General features: G+C 53.3%; 2 protein-coding genes across 3 annotated transcripts in view; one reads left to right on the plus strand and one right to left on the minus strand.

The window, feature by feature from the left end:
- Positions 1-18,391, minus strand: part of KLHL18 (kelch like family member 18) — a 62,478-nt gene extending 44,087 nt beyond the window's left edge. For both annotated transcript variants that reach the window (XM_060248100.1, XM_060248099.1), the window contains exon 1: positions 18,210-18,391. In XM_060248100.1, coding sequence (XP_060104083.1) covers positions 18,210-18,350 — 141 coding nt within the window. In that variant the 5' untranslated portion in view covers positions 18,351-18,391. The remainder of the gene's footprint in view (positions 1-18,209) is intronic.
- Positions 18,392-18,696: 305 nt separating this feature from the next.
- KIF9 (kinesin family member 9) overlaps positions 18,697-21,687 on the plus strand; it is a 77,493-nt gene continuing 74,502 nt past the window's right edge. Inside the window, exon 1 of the mRNA XM_060248115.1 lies at positions 18,697-18,880. The gene's annotated coding sequence lies outside the window, so the exon portion shown is untranslated. The remainder of the gene's footprint in view (positions 18,881-21,687) is intronic.

The following is a 21,687-nucleotide window of genomic DNA, read 5'->3' on the forward strand; positions in this document are numbered from 1 at the left end:
TTAATCGAGTAATATTGTGAGAAGGGGGGGGGGGGGAAGTACTTCTTTCTCTGACTTCTCTATCCCACGCATAATCTTGTAAACCTCTATCAAGTCACTCCCTCGGTCGTCACTTCTCCAAGGCAAAGAGCCCTGACCTCTTTAACCTTTCTTCATAGGGAAGGTGTGCCAGCCTCTTAATCATTTGATGTTGCCCTTTTCTGCACACTTTCCAATGCTGTAATATCTGGTTCTCCCAGATAAGAGTCCTGCACTTCACCACTACACCAAACTGGCTCTCTATTAGAGCTCTGGCTGACCCAAGGCCATTCCAGCAGGTGCAAGTGGAGGAGTGGGGGAATCAAACTCGGTTCTCCCAGATATGAGCCCGCACATTTAACCACTATGGCTGACCCAAGGCCATTCCACCAAACTGCACACTTTTCTGCACACTTTCCAATGCTGTAATATCTGGTTCTCCCAGATAAGAGTCCTGCACTTCACCACTACACCAAACTGGCTCTTTATTAGAGCTCTGGCTGACCCAAGGCCATTCCAGCAGGTGCAAGTGGAGGAGTGGGGAATCAAACCCAGTTCTCCCAGATAAGAGTCCGCACACTTAACCACTACACCAAACTGGCTCTCTATTAGAGCTATGGCTGACCCAAGGCCATTCCAGCAGGTGAAAGTGGAGGAGTGGAGAATCAAATCCGGTTCTCCCAGGTTTGATTCTTCCCAGGTTTGATTCCAGTCCACGCACTTAACCACTACACCAAACTGGCTCTCTATTAGAGCTATGGCTGACCCAAGGCCACTCCAGCAGCTGCAAGTGGAGGAGTGGGGGAATCAAACTCGGTTCTCCCAGATATGAGCCCGCACATTTAACCACTATGGCTGACCCAAGGCCATTCCAGAAGATGCAAGGGCAGGAGTGGGGAATCAAACCCAGTTCTCTCAGATAAGAGTCCGCACACTTAACCACTACACCAAACTGGCTCTCTATTAGAGCTATGGCTGACCCAAGGCCATTCCAGCAGCTGCAAGTGGAGGAGTGGGGAATCAAACCTCCCAGATAAGAGTCCGCACATTTAACCACTACTGCAAACTGGCTCTCCAAGTATGTGACTGACACTAAAAAGAAAAGTTCAGAGAATGATGTTCCTCTTTTTAAAAACGTTCTTCTAAAAGATGTTCTTTTAAAACCTTTTTAAAAGATGCTCTTTTTAAAAAAAAATGGCAAACGCAGCCCCTTTAGCAACAGCTGGATAAAGGATCTGCTGTCCAACGCACTTGGTGTCAGCAAATCAGAGGCCAAGGGGAGAGCTGGGAGAGAAGTCTTTCCAGCCTCTTCCAAGCACGTGGAATCGTGGCGAGATGCCGCAGCAAGCAGTGCCAAGCAAAGGGCATATGCAGTTTTTCCAACACCCTTGTGGGGGAAAAAACATCATGACTCAACAGAGATCCACCCGAGGCCGCTCAATCAGCACATTCTCTCTTGGGAACGAGGTGTCATCTGAAAATCACTTGGTCTTGGGAGTGCTCCGTGCCGCGGGGACAGTATACCTCGCAGCGCTGCTAAAATAGAACTTTGCCGAAGCTGCTCCTATTTGGCATTTACGGACACCACCGATACGCCCACGACGAAGTTACATATCTGCATAAATGCATTACCTATCGCTAGTGGAATGCCTCTTCTAGCGGCTCTGCAGGGACTGAACCAAATAGGTCATGGCGGTGGGGAGGGGGAAGGCCCCCCCAGTCCCAACTGTGCAGGATACCAGAAAACATTACGGATTCGGAGCTCTTCACAGATTAAAATAGTCTCGGGTGGGGTGTGTGCGCACGTGCAATTAAGCATGACCAGGCAAAGTGCTTTCCATCCATTCTAATTAATTCTTTTGGTTTCTACGTGATTAGAGGCATTAAACGCTTATAGAGCCCTCAACAGGTGGACCGGCGGAGTCAGACCCCCCCACAGCACTTCCTCTGACCCTAATCTCCCCTCCCTGATACCATAAGCCTTTCCGCCCAGGCAGTCCAACTCCGTTCCTTCTCCTCCGTTGGAGAGACAGTTTGGTGTAGTGGTTAAGTGAGTGGACTCTTATCTGGGAGAACCGAGTTTGATTCCCCACTCCTCCACTTGCACCTGCTGGAATGGCCTTGGGTCAGCCAGAGCCCTGGCAGAGGTTGTCCTTGAAAGGGCAGCTGCTGTGAGAGCCCTCTCCAGCCCCACCCACCTCACAGAGTGTCTGTTGTGGGGGAGGAAGGGAAAGGAGTTTGTTTGTCCACTCTGAGACTCTGTCCTTGATAGGGCAGCTGCTGTGAGAGCCCTCTCAGTCCCACCCACCTCACAGGGTGTCTGTTGTGGGGGAGGAAGGTAAAGGAGATTGTGAGCCGCTCTGAGACTCTTCGGAGTGGAGGGCGGGATATAAATCCAATATCTTCATCTACCTCACAGGGTGTCTGTTGTGGGGGAGGAAGGGAAAGGAGATTGTGAGCCGCTCTGAGACTCTTCGGAGTGGAGGGCGGGATATAAATCCAATATCATCATCATCATCATCATCATCATCATCATCATCATCATCATCATCATCATCATCATCATCATCATCATCATCATCATCATCATCATCTTCCTCCTCCTCTTCCACCTCCTTCTTCTTCAACTGACTCTCAGCTTCCAAATCTTAGTCTTCCAGGACAACATATCCACACGCATAGAGCTTGCTTGCTGCAGGATTTCTGAAGGGGCCTTCCTAATTTACAGCCTATCGTTTCTTTGCATACCATGTGAGGCCCCCCCTCCCCCCAAAAGTATCCACAAACCTCTATCATTTTGCTGCTGCACGAACTGGCATAGGGTTTCACAGTTTGGTGTAATGGTTAAGTGCGTGGACTGGGGAGAACCGAGTTTGATTCCCCACTCCTCCACTTGCACCAGCTGGAATGGCCTTGGGTCAGCCATAGCTCTGGCAGAGGTTGTGCTTGAAAGGGCAGCTGCTGGGAGAGCCCATCCAGTCCAACCCTCTGTGTCACACAGTGGCAAAAAAAAATTATATACACACACACACACACACACTGTGGCTAATAGCCACTGATGGACCTCTGCTCCATATTTTTATCTAAACCCCTCTTGAAGGTGGCTATGCTTGTGGCCGCCACCACCTCCTGTGGCAGTGAATTCCACATGTTAATCACCTTTAACTTAACCATGACACCAAACTGGAAGAGCCTCGCTTAGCCTCAGCTGGGAGCAGCAGCGAAGAACAACACAGAAAACTGGATTTATATTCCGCCCTCCACTCCATATCTCAGAGTCTCAGAGCGGCTCACAATCTCCTCTACCTTCCTCCCCCACAACAGGGTTGAGAGGACTCTCCAGCTCTGCGAGACCTATTGCTGCCCCAAGGCCATTCCGGCAGCGGCAAGTGGAGGAATGGGGAATGAAACCCAGTTCTCCCATGCAAGAATTTTCACACTTAACCACTATACCAAACTGCAGGAGCCTTGCTTAGCCTCAGCTGGCAGCAGCAGAGAAGAAGAGAGAAAATTAGATTTATATTCCGTCCTCCACTCTGAATCTCAAGAGTGGCTCACAGTCTTCTCTACCTTTCCCCCCCCACAACAGACACCCTGTGAGGTAGGTGGGGCTGAGAGAGCTCTCCTAGAAGCTGACTTTATAAGGAGAACTCTGAAAGAGCTATGGCTAACCCAAGGCCATTCCAGCAGGTGCAAGTGGAGGAGTGGGGAATCAAACCCGGTTCTCCCAGATAAGAGTCCACGCACTAAACCACCCCACCCAACTGGCTCTCTATTAGAGCTATGGCTGACCCAAGGCCATTCCAGCAGGTGCGAGTGGGGGAATGAAACCCGGTTCTTCCAGATAAGAGTCCGCACACTTAACCACTACACCCAACTGGCTCTCTATTTCTTTTTTACAAGTATACTTTTATTGTAGAACACATCAATACAAAAATACCATCACCAATCATATAGACAAAGACAGTGTCTAATCGGTACCCATCACCCATCCCCTTGAGCTAGAGGGGTAGATACACAACACCATTTCAGATTTCTCATGTCGATTCCCATACTATTTATCCATAAATACAGTGGGTCCCAAGTCTTTTTACAATCCTGAAGCTATCCAAAAAACTGTTGTTGCATAAAATTACAGCAGCTAGAATGTTATATGCTCAATACTGGAAGGTCCCTAAAATACCCGACAAGAATGAATTTTTACTTAAGGTCTTAGAAGCCGCCGAACTGGATATGTTAACAATGAGATTAAGATTAGACTGTCTTTGTCTATATGATTGGTGATGGTATTTTTGTATTTATGTGTTCTACAATAAAAGTATACTTAACTGGTTCTCCCAGATAAGAGTCCGCACACTTAACCACTACACCAAACTGGCTCTCTATTAGAGCTCTGGCTGACCCAAGGCCATTCCAGCAGCTGCAAGGGGAGGAGTGGGGAATCAAACCCGGTTCTCCCAGATAAGAGTCCATGCACTTAACCACTACACCAAACTGGCTCTCTATTAGAGCTACGGCTGACCCAAGGCCATTCCAGCAGGTACAAGTGGAGGAGTGGGGATAGGAGTCTGCACACTTAACCACTACACCAGACTGGCTCTTGTGGGGTACAGGGAGACGCAGTTGGAAATGGGCAGGAACTCTAAGGCCTGTCATTTCCTGGACCGAATGCAAAATAAGCTTCCCAAAACCGTGGCTTAGTGAACAGGCCATCTGTTTTTTTTTTTAAGGCTTCGCTAACCATTTGCAAGCCCAGACCGGCTGGCTCAGCCTCATTCGATCTTTTCTGATCACAGAAGCAAAGCGGGGTTGGCCCTGCGTAGTGGTCGGAGGGCAAGCCAGCAAGGAAGTCGAGGGCGGCTGAGCAGAGACAGGCAACAGCAAACCAGCTCTGAGCGTCTCTCGCCTTGAAAATCCCACAGGGTCAACCGTACATCAGCTGCAACGAGAAGGCACTTTCCAGCACCAGTCTGCAAAGCGCCACGGAGCACTCTGTACTCAGTGAAGGGAAAAACAACGGCACAAATCAACTGGCAGCTATACCTGCTGGAAAGGCCCAGTGCAAGGTTAATGAAGTTTGCTTTCACAGTGCAGAGGAAGGACATTGCATTCCTAGTCCGGAGGACGGGAAGGAAAGGCTCCCTTCCACAAGGAGAAATCCGTCATTCTGTGCAGCGTTAACTATGCCCAAAACACGCAGAGAAGGCCGTTGGACACCCACCCACCCTGAAAGATCAACTCCTAGATGAGCATTAGAAGGTTGCTCTGAATAGCCAATGGTTGAACGGGCATTCGCTATTCAATGAAGCTGCCTTACGCTGAGTCTCAGAGCAAGGAGGCAACAGCCGGGGAAGGTCTTGGCCTCTTTGCCCTGTTGCTGGCCCTACGGAAAAATCGGTCGGCCACTGTGTGAGACAGGAGGCTGGACTAGATGGACCCTCCCTGGTCTGATCCAGCAGGGCTCTTCTGATGTTCTTCTCAGGGGAAGGCCTCAGCCTCTCTGCCCTGTTGTTGGCCTTCCAGAGGAACTGGTTGGCCCTGTGTGAAACAGGAGGCTGGACTAGATGGACCCTCCCTGGTCTGATCCAGCAGGGCTCTTCTGATGTTCTTCTCAGAGGAAGGCCTCAGCCTCTCTGCCCTGTTGTTGGACCTCCAGAGGAACTGGCTGGCCACTGTGTGAGACTAGATGGCTGGACTAGATGGACCCTCCTTGGTCTGACCCAGCAGGGCTCTTCTGATGTTCTTCTCAGGGGAATGCCTCTGCCTCTTGGCTCAGGGCTCTTCTGAGGTTCTCCTCAGGGAAAGGCCTCAGCCTGTTGTTGGCCTTCCAGAGGAACTGGCTGGCCACTGTGTGAGACATGAGGCTGGACTAGATGGACCCTCCTTGGTCTGACCCAGCAGGGCTCTTCTGATGTTCTTCTCAGGGGAAGGCCTCAGCCTCTCCGCCCTGTTGTTGGCCCTCCAGAGGAACTGGTTGGCCCCTGTGTGAGACATGAGGCTGGACTAGATGGACCCTCCTTGGTCTGACCCAGCAGGGCTCTTCTGATGTTCTTCTCAGGGGAAGGCCTCGGCCTCTCTGCCCTGTTGTTGGCCCTCCAGAGGAACTGGTTGGCCCCTGTGTGAGACAGGAGGCTGGACTAGATGGGCCTCTGGGCTCTTCTGACACCTTTATGATCAGCCTAAAGCATTCCTGACAAGTGTTCATCCAGCCCCTGCTTGAAAACTCTCCTTGAGGGGGAAATCACTCCCCAGGGAGCTGATTCCACTGCTGAGCTACACCTACTGTGGAAAAGGTTTTTCCTAATGCCCATATCATGGCTGAAGACGCAGTCAGTACGTGGAATAGTTGTCTTGCTGGTGATGTTTTCAGCCGTTCCCCCAGATTTAACCCAAGTTTAGAGGTTATCTCTTTCCAATATCACTCCCAAACTTACCAGAGGAGGCCGGTTATACATTCAAACAAGTAAATGACCACTGATCTGTTTGACTGCCGTAATTCAGCTGGAACTAACGCCGCTGATGTGATCACAGAACACTGCACTTCTCAGCTTAATGGCTAAATGACTTGTGAAATTCCATATTCCAAGAGGCAGTAAATGACCCCTACATTATTTGGTTTTATAAATGGGTTGCACAAAGTCACGGAGAATCGCTCACCCGGAGTTGATTAGCTATGCAATGCAGGGCTTGGCATTCAGAGGAAGTGCACCTTTGAACGTTAGGTGCTGGAAACAAAAAGCCAGGGAACTGCTTGCCATAATTTCTTCCCTGGTAGCTGCTCGGAATCAATCAGAAAGGTGGCCATTGTTAAGAGACATAATTGTTGGAAGATAAGTTTCAGAGGAAAGAAGAGCTAGATTTGAAGCCGGTAGCACCTAAGACAGCAACAAGAGTTTCGCGACAGAAGCTTTTGAGAGCCCAAGTTGCTGGAAAAGAAAGATCTTCGCCGATCCAGGAGAATAATTCCAGCATTCTTATTGCGGCAATGATTGCCAAGATGCAGAGGAGGTAAGAATACAAGAGCCCTGCTGGATCAGACCAAAGACGGTCCATCTAGTCCAGCCTCACACAGTGGCCAACCAGTTCCTCTGGAGGGCCAACAACAGGGGAAAGAGGCTGAAGCCTTCCCCTGAGGAGAACCTCAGAAGAGCCCTGCTGGATCAGTCCAATGGGGGTCCATCTAGTCCAGCCTCCAGTCTCACACAGTGGCCAGCCAGTTCCTCTGGAGGGCCAACAACAGGGGAAAGAGGCTGAGGCCTTCATAAGAACCTCAGAAGAGCCCTGCTAGGTCAGATCACTGAGGGTTCACCTAGTCCAGCCTCCTGTCACACAGTGACCAGCCAGTTCCTCTGAAGGGCCAACAACAGGGGAAAGAGGTGAAGGCCTATCCCCCAGTAAGAACCTCAGAAGAGCCCTGCTGGGTCAGACCAGGGAGGGTCCATCTAGTCCAACATCCTGTCTCACACAGTGACCAACCAGTTCCTCTGGAGGGCCAACAACAGGGCATAGAGAGGCCAAGGCCTTCCTAAGAACACAAAAAGAGCCGAGCTGGATCAGACCAGTGGTCCCTCTAGTTCAGTCCTGTGTCATGCAGTATCCAACCAGTTCTTCTGGAGGGCAAACAAACAGGGCATAGAAGCCGAGGCCTTCCTAAGAACACAAGAAAAGTGCCCTGCTGGATCAGACCAGGGAGGGTCCATCTAGTCCAGCCTCCTGTCTCACACAGTGGCCAGCCAGTTCCTCTGGAGGGCCAAAAACAGGGCAGAGAGGCCGAGGCCTTCCCCTGAGAAGAACCTCAGAAGAGCCTTGATGGATCAGACCAGTGAGGGTTCATCTAGTCCAGCCTCCTTCCTCACACAGTGGCCAGCCAGGGCAGAGAGGCTGAGGCCTTCCCCTGAGGAGAACCTCAGAATAGTCCTGCTGGATCAGACCAGTGAGTGTCCATCTAGTCCAGCCTCCTGTCTCACACAGTGGCCAACCAGTTCCTCTGGAGGGCCAAAAACAGGGCAGAGAGGCCAAGGCCTTCCCCTGAGAAGAACCTCAGAAGAGCCTTGATGGATCAGACCAGTGAAAGTCCCTTTAGTCCAGCATTCCATCTCACCCAGTGGCCAGCCAGTTCCTGTCAAGAGTCACTCCATCTTGTTCCTCTTGTCATGTGTATTCAATTGTGCAATGCTATGCTGTGCTTCACTGCTATGCTGCGCTCGGTATGCCTTTGATATAACTGTAACTTGTTGCTTATCTGGAGGAAGGATGGCATGTCTGGGAATTGGCTAGTTGCTAGGTAACCAAGGTCAAAGAGCTGGAGGAGATGAGAACCATGAACTGATAGTGGGCATCTGTGGTGATGAAAGCTTAGCAAAAACCCCGTGCAAAACCCCCGCTTTTGCTTGGCGCGCTTTGGCTTGAATTATAACGGTCACTGCAAAGGTTTATAAGTTGGGGGAACTGACAGAAAAGTCAGTTCTGACAACGCGTGTGTATGCCCAGGAAGCTGGAATAAAGATCTTGAACTTCAACTGTCTTTTCCTTGATTCTGGGTCTGACAGTTCCTCTGGAGAGCCAACAACAGGGCACAGCGGCTGAGGCCTTCATAATAATAACAGCAGAAGAGCTTGCTGGATCAGACCAGTGACAGTCCATCTAGTCCAGCCTCCTGTCTCACACAGGGGCCAGCCAGTTCCTCTGGAGGGCCAACCACAGGGCAGAGAGGCCGATCCCTTCCCCTGACAAGGACATAACAAGAACCCTGTTGGGTGAGATCAATAGTCCACGTAGTCCAGCACCGTCTCACACAGTGGCCAACACGTTCCTCTGCAGGGCCAACAACAAGGCAGAGATGCTGAGGCCTTCTGCTTACATTCAGTCCTGGCTCCATGATTCAGAGGCTGACTGCCTCTGAAAGTGGAGGTTCCCTTTAGTTACCATCGCTACTAGCCACTGACAGACCGCGTATCTATCGAATCCTCCTTTCACCTCGATTCTAGGAGGTTTACAAGGAGCAGCCGTTTCAAAACAGGGCGGAAATATTTGTGACGCAAGAGGGGAATGCCGATGCTCCCCCTCTGCTAGGGTGAAGCTGCCTCACACCAAGGACACTCCAAAGCAGGGAAAGATCCTTCTTTTCCGTGACTCATCCGGTCCCTGGGCTCTTTATCATCTATATGCCAAAGCTGCTAAATGTGGTTTGCTTGGAGGTGCTGCGGCCGCCACCACAAGCCAGGCTCGGGCCCAAATCCACTTTCCGCAGACCACCCACAAAACGTTGGTGTTTTTTTTTTTAAAAAAAAATTAAAACTCGGGAATGGCTATGATTTACCGTAGCCACCAACCCCAGCAAGAACCCTCCGGGAGCAACGCTCAGCTTACTCCTTGGAGGAACAAGCTGCGACCAAAGGGCACCGCTGGCAAAGCGGCCATGCTCAACATTTGGGGGCCAGAGCCACCCCAGGACTGCAAGTCGACACCCCTGAGGGGGCAGCAGACAGATGCTGGATGAGAACCTGCACACAAACGTACGAAGCTGCCGTCTGTTTATTCAATTCTTACTTCGTTGATGCCTTGCCCTTCTCCTCAGGGGGGACCAAAGTGGTTTCCAACTTCCTCCCCTCGCCCTTTTTCCCCTCACAACAACCCTGTGAGGTAGCTTAAGCTGAGACCAGGGCGCTTTTTTTATAATTCCTTTCCGTATTAGGCTGCATCCCCCCCTGACGTAGCCAATCCTCCAAGAGCTTACAGGGCTCTTCTTACAGGGTCTACTGTAACCTCTAGGAGGATTGGCTACATCAAGGGGTGTGAAGAAGATATTGGATTTATATCCCGCCCTCCACTCCGAAGAGTCTCAGAGCAGCTCACAATCTCCTTTACCTTCCTCCCCCACAACAGACACCCTGTGAGGTGGGTGGGGCTGGAGAGGGCTCTCACAGCAGCTGCCCTTTCAAGGACAACCTCTGCCAGAGCTATGGCTGACCCAAGGCCATGCTAGCAGGTGCAAGTGGAGGAGTGGGGAATCAAACCCAGTTCTCCCAGATAAGAGTCCGCGCACTTAACCACTACACCAAACTGGCTCTCTATTAGAGCTATGGCTGACCCAAGACCATTCCAGCAGCTGCAAGTGGAGGACTCGGGAATCCAACCCAGTTCTCCCAGATAAGAGTCCACACACTTAACCACTACACTCAACTGGCTCTCTATGAGAGCTCTGGCTGACCCAAGACCATTCCAGCAGCTGCAAGTGGAGGACTCGGGAATCCAACCCAGTTCTCCCAGATAAGAGTCCACACACTTAACCACTACACTCAACTGGCTCTCTATGAGAGCTCTGGCTGACCCAAGGCCATTCCAGCAGCTGCAAGTGGAGGAGTGGGGAATGAAACCCAGTTCTCCCAGATAAGAGTCCGTACACTTAACCACTACACCAAACTGGCTGGTCTAATATGCAAAGGAGTTCCTGCTACCAAAAAAAAGCCCTGGCTGAGACTATGCGACTGGCTTAAGGTCACCCAGCAAGCTTCCATAGCAAAGGTGGAGATGTGAAACTGGATCTCCCAGATCCTAGTCAAAGACTCTAGCCACTGCGCCATGCTAGTGCTCTTATACTAAATTCCACCATTGACCCATGAAAATCAGTCTTGTCTCCTCAGACTGGCAGCGGCTCTCCAGGATCTCAGGCAGAGGACTTCCACACCATCTCCTGCCGCTGCTCCTTTGAACTGGAGAGGCTGAGGACCGAACCTGGGACCTTCTGCTTGAAGCTCTTCCACTGAGCCACAACCCCTCCACATGAAGCTACCTTATCAAGTGAACCAGACCACGGGTCCATCAAGGTCAGAACTGTCTACTCAGATTGGCAGTGGCTCTCCGGGGTCCCAGGCTGAGGTCTTTCACGTCACTTATGACTTTATCCTTTTCACTGGATTGAACCGGGGACGCTCTGCAGACCAAGCAGGTGCTCTACCACCAAGCCACAACCCCTTCCATAGGAGAGAAGGAGCCCTGCGGGCACCATAGAGACCCCCCCACGTTTTTAGCTCTTAATTTTATTTCCTTTCTACCTTGCGTGTCCCCCCCCTGCCCTACAATGGGAACTCAAAGCAGCCTACATTATTCGAGCATTAATTCGGGGTTACACCGTATTTCCCAAAACATCCGTCAAGCTGCCTCTTCTCTTCAAAAGCTATTATGAGAACACAGTCTTGTACGGGTCACAAGACTGAAACAGCCAAACACGTCTCTCCCCCTGCCCATTTATTCGCAAGAAGGGCATGGGGGGGGGGGTCACATCCTCCAAGGGAGCAAACGCAGGGCAGCGAACACAACAGCCGGCGCTCTTGGAGAACCCTTCCTTTCCCAGCATCCGGAGTTCCTTGTGTATTTTCTTCTCTCTGCCCCACCCCCTTCTGGACTATCTACGGCAGGGGTGTCAAACATGCAGCCCGAGGGCCGAATCAGGCCCCCCCAGAGGGCTCCTATCGGGTCCCCGAACAACTGGCTATCATCTGCTTCCTTCTGCATCACAGCTTGCTTTGCAAGACTTGCTCAATTGCCCAGGAGCTACAGAGCAAAACCTCTATTTTCTCCGTTGGCTGAGGCGCCTCCCGTGGGGAGGGAGGGGAGGAGGGATAGTTTGCTTTGCCAGGCTCTCTCAATCACACATCAGGACTACTGAGTCAAGCCTCTCTGCCTTCTATTGGCTGAGGCGCCTCCCCTCATCCCCTGGGGGAAGGAAGGAAAGAGCCAGAGCTTCCTTTGCCCAGTTCCCTGGATCCCATGAGAGAGCTACAAAGAAAGCACCTTTAAGACCAATGAGTGCTAATGTTTAAAGTATTTTTTAAACCTTTAATTGTGTTTGTCTTTGTCCATAAAGTTTATGTCTCTGCTACCTGATCTTAAGTAGGCACTCACATGGCCCTGTCAGGCATGGCCCAGCCCAATACAGTCCGGCCCGACAAGGTTTCATTTATATCAAATCCAGCCCTCATAACAAACGAGTGACACTCTTGATCTTCTGTGTATATTTATATTAGATTACATTAGGTTACTGAGCAGTTGGGTTAAAATGGATAAAAGGAAGGAGAGCCAGTTTGGTGAAGTAGTTAAGTGCGCGGACTCTTATCTGGGAGAACCGGGTTTGATTCCCCACTCCTCCACTTGCACCTGCTGGAATGGCCTTGGGTCAGCCAGAGCTCTGGCAGAGGTTGTCCTTGAAAGGGCAGCTGCTGTGAGAGCCCTCTCCAGCCCCACCCACCTCACAGGGTGTCTGTTGTGGGGCAGGATGGTAGAGGAGATTGTGAGCCGCTCTGAGACTCTTCAGAGTGGAGGGCAGGATATAAATCCAATATCTTCTTCTTCTTCATCCAAAGGGTGATTAACATGTGGAATTCACTGCCACAGGAGGTGGTGGCGGCTACAAGCATAGCCAGCTTCAAGAGGGGGTTAGATAAAAATATGGAGCAGAGGTCCATCAGTGGCTATTAGCCACAGTGTGTGTGTGTGTGTGTGTATAATTTTTTTGGCCACTGTGTGACACAGAGTGTTGGACTGGATGGGTCATTGGCCTGATCCAACAGGGCTTCTCTTATGTTCTTATGTGACACAGTGTGTTGGACTGGATGGGCCACTGGCCTGATCCAACATGGCTTCTCTTATGTTCTTATGTGACACAGAGTGTTGGACTGGAGGGGCCACTGGCCTGATCCAACATGGCTTCTCTTATGTTCTTATGTGACACAGAGTGTTGGACTGGATGGGCCACTGGCCTGATCCAACATGGCTTCTCTTATGTTCTTATATTGCAGTCAGTAGCCTTTTCCTTGCTTGTCTGTTTATCTCCTGTGCCTAGCTTCCTGAAACTAGGATCCTAGCATGCAATTTCAGCATCATTTAATCTGTCGTTTTAAAACTTTGCTTCGGCTCTCTTTCTGTTTGTTGCTCACCACTGAGCCTTGTGTATACAGGTTCTACAGCCCTCATTCTTACTGCATGGCTCACCAAAAGTCACATCCTGTTGATTGTCTTGACTCGCTCTGTTGTCAGCCGCCTTGAGCGCAAGAGAGAACAGAAGACTATCAGTGATGTGAATTAAAAAATGAGATAAATATCCCATCCCACTTATTTCTCCCTCTCTTGGGCGGTGGCAGGGAGATTATGTCTCTCTTCCTCCATTCAAGAATCCTTCCTGCTCTCCAGGAGGTTCTTCTGCTCCTGCCTGCCAGTCTGGTCTTTCCTTCCCTACAAGCATCGCCAGCTTCAAGAGGGGATTGGATCAGCATTCGGAGCAGAGGTTCATCAGTGGCTCTTAGTCACAGCATATTGTTGGAACTCTGTATGGGGCAGGGATGCTCTATATTTTTGGTGTTTGGGGGGGGGGGGGGCACAGTGGAAGGGCTTCTAGTGTCCTGGCCCCACTGATGGACCTCCTGATGGCACCTGGGTTTTTTGGCCACTATGTGACACACAGTGTTGGATTGGATGGGCCACTGGCCTGATCCAACATGGCTTCTCTTATGTTCTTATGTCTGGGGCAGTGATGCTCTGTATTCTTGGTACTTGGGGGGGGCACACTGGGAGGGCTTCTAGTGTCCTGGCCCCACTGATGGACCTCCTGATGGCACATGGGTTTTTTTTGGCCACTGTGTGACACAGAGTGTTGGACTGGCTGAGCCACTGGCCTGATCCAACATGGCTTCTCTTATGTTCCCTGTCCCATCTTATCCAGTCAGGATGAATGCAAAAGGGGGCGGGGGGTGGTCATCCCCACATTCTTGTAGCAAAATAAAACCCCAAATCTAGAGGCTCCTGAGACCTTGCTTCTTATTCCAATATCAGCTTCTGCAGATTGAGAACAAGATTCAAGTCCAGCACCTCAGAAACCAGCAAGATTCTCGCGGCATGAAATCTCAAAGAAGCGTCCAAGCTCCCTTCATCAGATAGGTGAAGGGAAAACTGCAATCCCCACTGCGCTTTCCTCTTCACATATCAGTCTGAAGAAACTGGCTGAGCCTCACAACAGCTCAAAAGAACATAAGAGCCAGTTTGGTGTAGTGGTTAAGTGTGTGGACTCTTATCTGGGAGAACCGGGTTTGATTCCCCACTCCTCCACTTGCACCTGCTGGCATGGCCTTGGGTCAGCCATAGCTCTGGTAGAGGTTGTCCTTGAAAGGGCAGCTGCTGTGAGAGCCCTCTCCAGCCCCACCCACCTCACAGGGTGTCTGTTGTGGGGGAGGAAGGTAAAGGAGATTGTGAGCCGCTCGGAGACTCTTCGGAGTGGAGGGCGGGATAGAAATCCAATATCTTCTTCTTCTTCCTCTTCTTCTTCAATAAGAGGAGCCATGTTGGATCAGGCCAATGGTCCATTCAGTCCAACACTCTGAGCCACACAGTGATCAAAAAACCCAGGTGCCATCAGGAGGTCCATCAGTGGGGCCAGGACACTAGAAGCCCTTCCACTGTGCCCCCCTCAGCACCAAGAATACAGAACATCACTGGCCCAGGCATAAGAACATAAGAAAAGTCATGTTGGATCAGGCCAATGGTTCATCCAGTCCAACACTATGTCACACAGTGGCCAAAAAACCCAGGTGCCATCAGGAGGTCCATCTGTTGGGCCAGGACACTAGAAACCCTCCCACGGTTGCCCCCCCACCAATTACCAAGAATACAGAGAGCATAAGAGAAGCCATGTTGGATCAGGCCAATGGCCCATCCAGTCTAACACTCTGAGTCACATAAGAACATAAGAGAAGCCATGTTGGATCAGGCCAATGGCCCATCCAGTCTAACACTCTGAGTCACATAAGAACATAAGAGAAGCCATGTTGGATCAGGCCAATGGCCCATCCAGTCTAACACTCTGAGTCACATAAGAACATCAGAGAAGCCATGTTGGATCAGGCCAATGGCCCATCCAGTCTAACACTCTGTGTCACACATTGGCCGAAAAAACAGGTGCCGTCAGGAGGTAATTCAGTCGGGCCAGGACACTAGAAGCCCTTCCACTGTGCCCCCTCAGTACCAAGAATACAGAGCATCACTGCCCCAGACGTAAGAGAAGCCATGTTGGATCAGGACAATGGCCCATCCAGTCTAACACTCTGTGTCACACAGTGGCCAAAAAACCCCCAAGTGCCAGGAGGTTTAGAAGTGGGGCTAGAAGTCCTTCCACTTTGCACCCCCCCCCCCCAAAATGCTGTCAAGCTTTTCTGGTGCCGCTGGATTTTGTGGTGGGTTTTGCTCAGCAAAAACAAACAACAGAGGGAGGGAGAAAAAAGCCAACCCAGGAAACGAGAATAACCGAGAACAGGTAAACTCCTCCTCCCATGCCACAAATTTTGTTAGTCTTTAAGGTGCTACTAAACTCGGTATTCTTTTCTGCTGCTACAGATAGACTAACACAGCGACCCAAAAAGGTCGAGGAAGAAAAAACCCTCTACATATAGAGTTATTACTGTCAATTCCCCAAAAGGCTCAAAGTATAATGGAAAAGCTTGAATCAAAGTACAAATATTTCAAAAACCATGCATTATGAAGCAGCAATCTTTGGTTCCACATATATATATATATATATACACACACTTTGACACACACACAAGCATACACATATATCTTCCTTTTGGCTGCCAAAACAATCAGGGAGCAAAAGACTAGCTCTGGTTTTTATAACTGAAACTCCCTGTAAATATGCCATGCTGTACTTTTTATTTCTATGCCAACAAAGGTATTCAGAATTGGATATACATGTACCTTCCCTGGCAATATAAAGTCTTTTAAATAAAACTGCACTTGCGTGCAAAGGCAATACCATTTTAACAGCTTTATTTATTTATTTTAAAAGGCTTTATATGCAGGAGAGGATAACACCCACACTCGTGGGTCGCGTATGCATGCACCTTCCCCTAGCATATAAAGACTTTCAAGAGAAATGCCTTGGAACTGTGTGCTATCCCCTTGCCTTCAAGTGCAATACAATTTTAAAAAGCTTTATATACTGCACCAGCGAAAGGCACATACTGCACTCAAAGAGGGGGTTGTCCAGCCAGGGCTCCCCCCGGGGGGCTTCCATATCCCACACCCTTCCCCCAGCCCCCCATTCCTCCCTCCCTCGTCTCCCTGGGCAGCCCCTTGGGTTGCATATATATATATATATATATATATATATATATATATATATATATATATATATATATACACATACACACACACCTTCCTTGTCTGCAAAGGCCATTTTATGGAGGGGGCTTTGTGCCCCAGGGGAAGTCAGAGATGCACCCAAAGGGCAGGGGTTCTTGTCCTGGCAGGGCTCCCCCCGGGGGGCTTCCATATCCCACACACCCCAGCCCCCCATTCCTCCCTCTCAGATTGCATAGCTATCTATATACCCTCCTTGTCTGCAAGGGCCATTTTATGGAGGGGGCTTTGTGCCCCAAGGGAAGGCAGAGATGCACCCAAAGGGCGGGAGTTCTTGTCCTGGCAGGGCTCCCCCCGGGGGCTTCCATATCCCACGCCCCCCCAGTTCTCTATTCCTCCCTCTCAGATTGCATAGCTATCTATATATCAATATGCACCTTCCTTGTCTGCAAGGGCCATTTTATGGAGCGGCTTTCTGCCCCAGGGGAAGGCAGAGATGCACCCAAAGGGCGGGAGTTCTTGTCCTGGCAGGGCTCCCCCCGGGGGGCTTCCATATCCCACGCCCCCCCAGCCCCCCATTCCTCCCTCTCAGGTTGCATAGTTCTCTATATATCAATATGCACCTTCCTTGCCTGCCAGGGCCATTTTATGGAGGGGCTTTCTGCCCCAGGGGAAGGCAGAGATGCACCCAAAGGGCGGGAGTTCTTGTCCTGGCAGGGCTCCCCCCGGGGGGCTTCCATATCCCACGCCCCCCCCCCCATTCCTCCCTCTCAGATTGCATAGCTCTCTATATATCAATATGCACCTTCCTTGTCTGCAAGGGCCATTTTATGGAGGGGGCTTTGTGCCCCAGGGGAAGGCAGAGATGCACCCAAAGGGCGGGAGTTCTTGTCCTGGCAGGGCTCCCCCCGGGGGGCTTCCATATCCCACGCCCCCCCAGCTCTCTATTCCTCCCTCTCAGGTTGCATAGCTCTCTATATATCAATATGCACCTTCCTTGTCTGCAAGGGCCATTTTATGGAGGGGGCTTTGTGCCCCAGGGGAAGGCAGAGATGCACCCAAAGGGCGGGGGTTCTTGTCCTGGCAGGGCTCCCCCCGGGGGGCTTCCATATCCCACGCCCCCCCAGCTCTCTATTCCTCCCTCTCAGGTTGCATAGCTCTCTATATATCAATATGCACCTTCCTTGTCTGCAAGGGCCATTTTATGGAGGGGGCTTTGTGCCCCAGGGGAAGGCAGAGATGCACCCAAAGGGCGGGAGTTCTTGTCCTGGCAGGGCTCCCCCCGGGGGGCTTCCATATCCCACGCCCCCCCAGCTCTCTATTCCTCCCTCTCAGGTTGCATAGCTCTCTATATATCAATATGCACCTTCCTTGTCTGCAAGGGCCATTTTATGGAGGGGGCTTTGTGCCCCAGGGGAAGGCAGAGATGCACCCAAAGAGCGGGGGTTCTTGTCCTGGCAGGGCTCCCCCCGGGGGGCTTCCATATCCCACGCCCCCCCAGCTCTCTATTCCTCCCTCTCAGATTGCATAGCTCTCTATATATCAATATGCACCTTCCTTGTCTGCAAGGGCCATTTTATGGAGGGGGCTTTGTGCCCCAGGGGAAGGCAGAGATGCACCCAAAGGGCGGGAGTTCTTGTCCTGGCAGGGCTCCCCCCGGGGGGCTTCCATATCCCACGCCCCCCATTCCTCCCTCTCAGGTTGCATAGCTCTCTATATATCAATATGCACCTTCCTTGTCTGCAAGGGCCATTTTATGGAGGGGGCTTTGTGCACCGGGGGGGAAGGCAGAGATGCACCCAAAGGGCGGGAGTTCTTGTCCTGGCAGGGCTCCGCCCGGGGGGCTTCCATATCCCACGCCCCCCATTCCTCCCTCTCAGGTTGCATAGCTCTCTATATATCAATATGCACCTTCCTTGCCTGCCAGGGCCATTTCATGGAGGGGGCTTTGTGCACCGGGGGGGGGGGGAGGCAGAGACACCCATGCACCCAAAGCGTGGGGTCCTTGTGCAGCCAGGCTCCCCCGGGGCTTCCGAACCCCACGCCCTTCCCGCCAGGGCAGCTACCTTGAGGGTGACGTCGCAGAGCTTCCCCTGCCGCCGGATCTCGCCCATCACCCCGTAGCCCCGGCTGGGCAGGTCCCCCACCGAGAAGTGCACCAGGTCCTCGGCGTCCAGCTCCGGGTCCGGCCCGGCCGCTTCCAGCATCTTGCCCGCCCGCCGGCCTCTCTCCGCCTGCCCGGGCCGGCCGGGTCGTCCAGCCGCTCCTCCGCCTCGCAGCAGCAGCAGCAACGCCGCCTTCGCGTCCGGCGCCGCCTGGCTCCGCGCGGCCACCGTAGCCGGCCAGCGCGGCTGCGCAGCAAGACCCGGCTCTCTTCTCATCCCCTTCACTCGCCGCCGCGTCCTCTTCCGCCCTCTGTTGCCGGCTCCGCGGAGATGCCCAGGGGACTTCCGGCATGTGCCGGAAGTGGCGGTCGCCGTAGCAACCGGGCGCGCCGGAAAGGTCCGTCGCCGTGGCAACCGCCGTCGCTCGCCTTCCTTCCCGCCCCTTCGCCATCCCAGAAGCGCAACGGACCGGGACGGGCGGGAGCAGCAGCCCGCCTTCCCCTTCATTAATCAGTTAATTATTATTGTTGTTTTATTAAGCGCGCAAGAAGAGACCCGCTTGGGCTGTTTTAGGTGGGGGACCACCGGGAAGCATCTGGTAGTGTTGGCTGAAGAGAGGCAGGCTGCTGTTTGTGAGTCCTGGGTTCGAAAACCCGCTTGTGCCCTAGAAGCTCACTGGGAGATTAGGGGTGCCAAGTCCAATTCACGAAATATCTGGGGACTTCGGGGGTGGAGCCAGGAGACACTGGGGGTGGAGCCAAGAGAGACGTCGGGGGTGGAGACAGGAGACTTTGGGGATGGAGCCAGAAGACTTCGGGGGTGGAGCCAGGAGACACTGGGGGTGGAGACAGGAGACTTTGGGGATGGAGCCAGAAGACTTCGGGGGTGGAGCCAGGAGACACTGGGGGTGGAGCAATGAGACTTTGGGGATGGAGCCAGGAGACTTTGGGGATGGAGCCAGGAGACACTGGGGGTGGAGCCAGGAGACTTCGGGGGTGGAGCCAGGAGACACTGGGGGTGGAGCCAGGAGACTTTGGGGATGGAGCCAGGAGACACTGGGGGTGGAGCCAGGAGACTTCGGGGGTGGAGCCAGGAGACACTGGGGGTGGAGTCAGGAGACTTTGGGGATGGAGCCAGAAGACACTGGGGGTGGAGCCAGGAGACTTCGGGGGTGGAGCCAGGAGACTTCGGGGGTGGAGCCAGGAGACTTCGGGGATGGAGCCAGGAGACTTCGGGGGTGGAGCCAGAAGACTTCGGGGGTGGAGCCAGGAGACTTCGGGGGTGGAGCCAGGAGACTTCGGGGGTGGAGCCAGGAGACACTGGGGGTGGAGTCAGGAGACTTCGGGGGTGGAGCCAGGAGACTTTGGGGATGGAGCCAGGAGACTTCGGGGGTGGAGCCAGAAGACTTCGGGGGTGGAGCCAGGAGACTTTGGGGATGGAGCCAGGAGACACTGGGGGTGGAGCCAGGAGACTTCGGGGGTGGAGCCAGGAGACACTGGGGGTGGAGCCAGGAGACTTTGGGGATGGAGCCAGGAGACACTGGGGGTGGAGCCAGGAGACTTCGGGGGTGGAGCCAGGAGACACTGGGGGTGGAGTCAGGAGACTTTGGGGATGGAGCCAGAAGACACTGGGGGTGGAGCCAGGAGACTTTGCGGGTGGAGCCAGGAGACTTCGGGGGTGGAGCCAGGAGACTTTGGGGATGGAGCCAGGAGACTTCGGGGGTGGAGCCAGAAGACTTCGGGGGTGGAGCCAGGAGACTTTGGGGATGGAGCCAGGAGACTTCGGGGGTGGAGCCAGGAGACTTCGGGGGTGGAGCCAGGAGACACTGGGGGTGGAGTCAGGAGACTTCGGGGGTGGAGCCAGGAGACTTTGGGGATGGAGCCAGGAGACTTCGGGGGTGGAGCCAGAAGACTTCGGGGGTGGAGCCAGGAGACACTGGGGGTGGAGCCAAGAGAGACGTCGGGGGTGGAGACAGGAGACTTTGGGGATGGAGCCAGAAGACTTCGGGGGTGGAGCCAGGAGACACTGGGGGTGGAGACAGGAGACTTTGGGGATGGAGCCAGAAGACTTCGGGGGTGGAGCCAGGAGACACTGGGGGTGGAGCCAAGAGAGACGTCGGGGGTGGAGACAGGAGACTTTGGGGATGGAGCCAGAAGACTTCGGGGGTGGAGCCAGGAGACACTGGGGGTGGAGACAGGAGACTTTGGGGATGGAGCCAGAAGACTTCGGGGGTGGAGCCAGGAGACACTGGGGGTGGAGCAATGAGACTTTGGGGATGGAGCCAGGAGACTTTGGGGATGGAGCCAGGAGACACTGGGGGTGGAGCCAGGAGACTTCGGGGGTGGAGCCAGGAGACACTGGGGGTGGAGCCAGGAGACTTTGGGGATGGAGCCAGGAGACACTGGGGGTGGAGCCAGGAGACTTCGGGGGTGGAGCCAGGAGACACTGGGGGTGGAGTCAGGAGACTTTGGGGATGGAGCCAGAAGACACTGGGGGTGGAGCCAGGAGACTTCGGGGGTGGAGCCAGGAGACTTCGGGGGTGGAGCCAGGAGACTTCGGGGATGGAGCCAGGAGACTTCGGGGGTGGAGCCAGAAGACTTCGGGGGTGGAGCCAGGAGACTTCGGGGGTGGAGCCAGGAGACTTCGGGGGTGGAGCCAGGAGACACTGGGGGTGGAGTCAGGAGACTTCGGGGGTGGAGCCAGGAGACTTTGGGGATGGAGCCAGGAGACTTCGGGGGTGGAGCCAGAAGACTTCGGGGGTGGAGCCAGGAGACTTTGGGATGGAGCCAGGAGACACTGGGGGTGGAGCCAGGAGACTTCGGGGGTGGAGCCAGGAGACACTGGGGGTGGAGCCAGGAGACTTTGGGGATGGAGCCAGGAGACACTGGGGGTGGAGCCAGGAGACTTCGGGGGTGGAGCCAGGAGACACTGGGGGTGGAGTCAGGAGACTTTGGGGATGGAGCCAGAAGACACTGGGGGTGGAGCCAGGAGACTTCGGGGGTGGAGCCAGGAGACTTTGGGGATGGAGCCAGGAGACTTCGGGGGTGGAGCCAGAAGACTTCGGGGGTGGAGCCAAGAGACTTTGGGGATGGAGCCAGGAGACTTCGGGGGTGGAGCCAGGAGACTTCGGGGGTGGAGCCAGGAGACACTGGGGGTGGAGTCAGGAGACTTTGGGGATGGAGCCAGAAGACACTGGGGGTGGAGCCAGGAGACTTTGCGGGTGGAGCCAGGAGACTTCGGGTGTGGAGCCAGGAGACACTGGGGGTGGAGCCAAGAGAGACGTCGGGGGTGGAAACAGGAGACTTTGGGGATGGAGCCAGGAGACTTCGGGGGTGGAGCCAGGAGACACTGGGGGTGGAGCAAGGAGACTTTGGGGATGGAGCCAGGAGACTTTGGGGATGGAGCCAGGAGACACTGGGGGTGGAGCCAGGAGACTTCG

Source organism: Heteronotia binoei, chromosome 10 (genome assembly GCF_032191835.1).
Source record: "Heteronotia binoei isolate CCM8104 ecotype False Entrance Well chromosome 10, APGP_CSIRO_Hbin_v1, whole genome shotgun sequence".
NCBI classification, from domain to species: domain Eukaryota; kingdom Metazoa; phylum Chordata; class Lepidosauria; order Squamata; family Gekkonidae; genus Heteronotia; species Heteronotia binoei.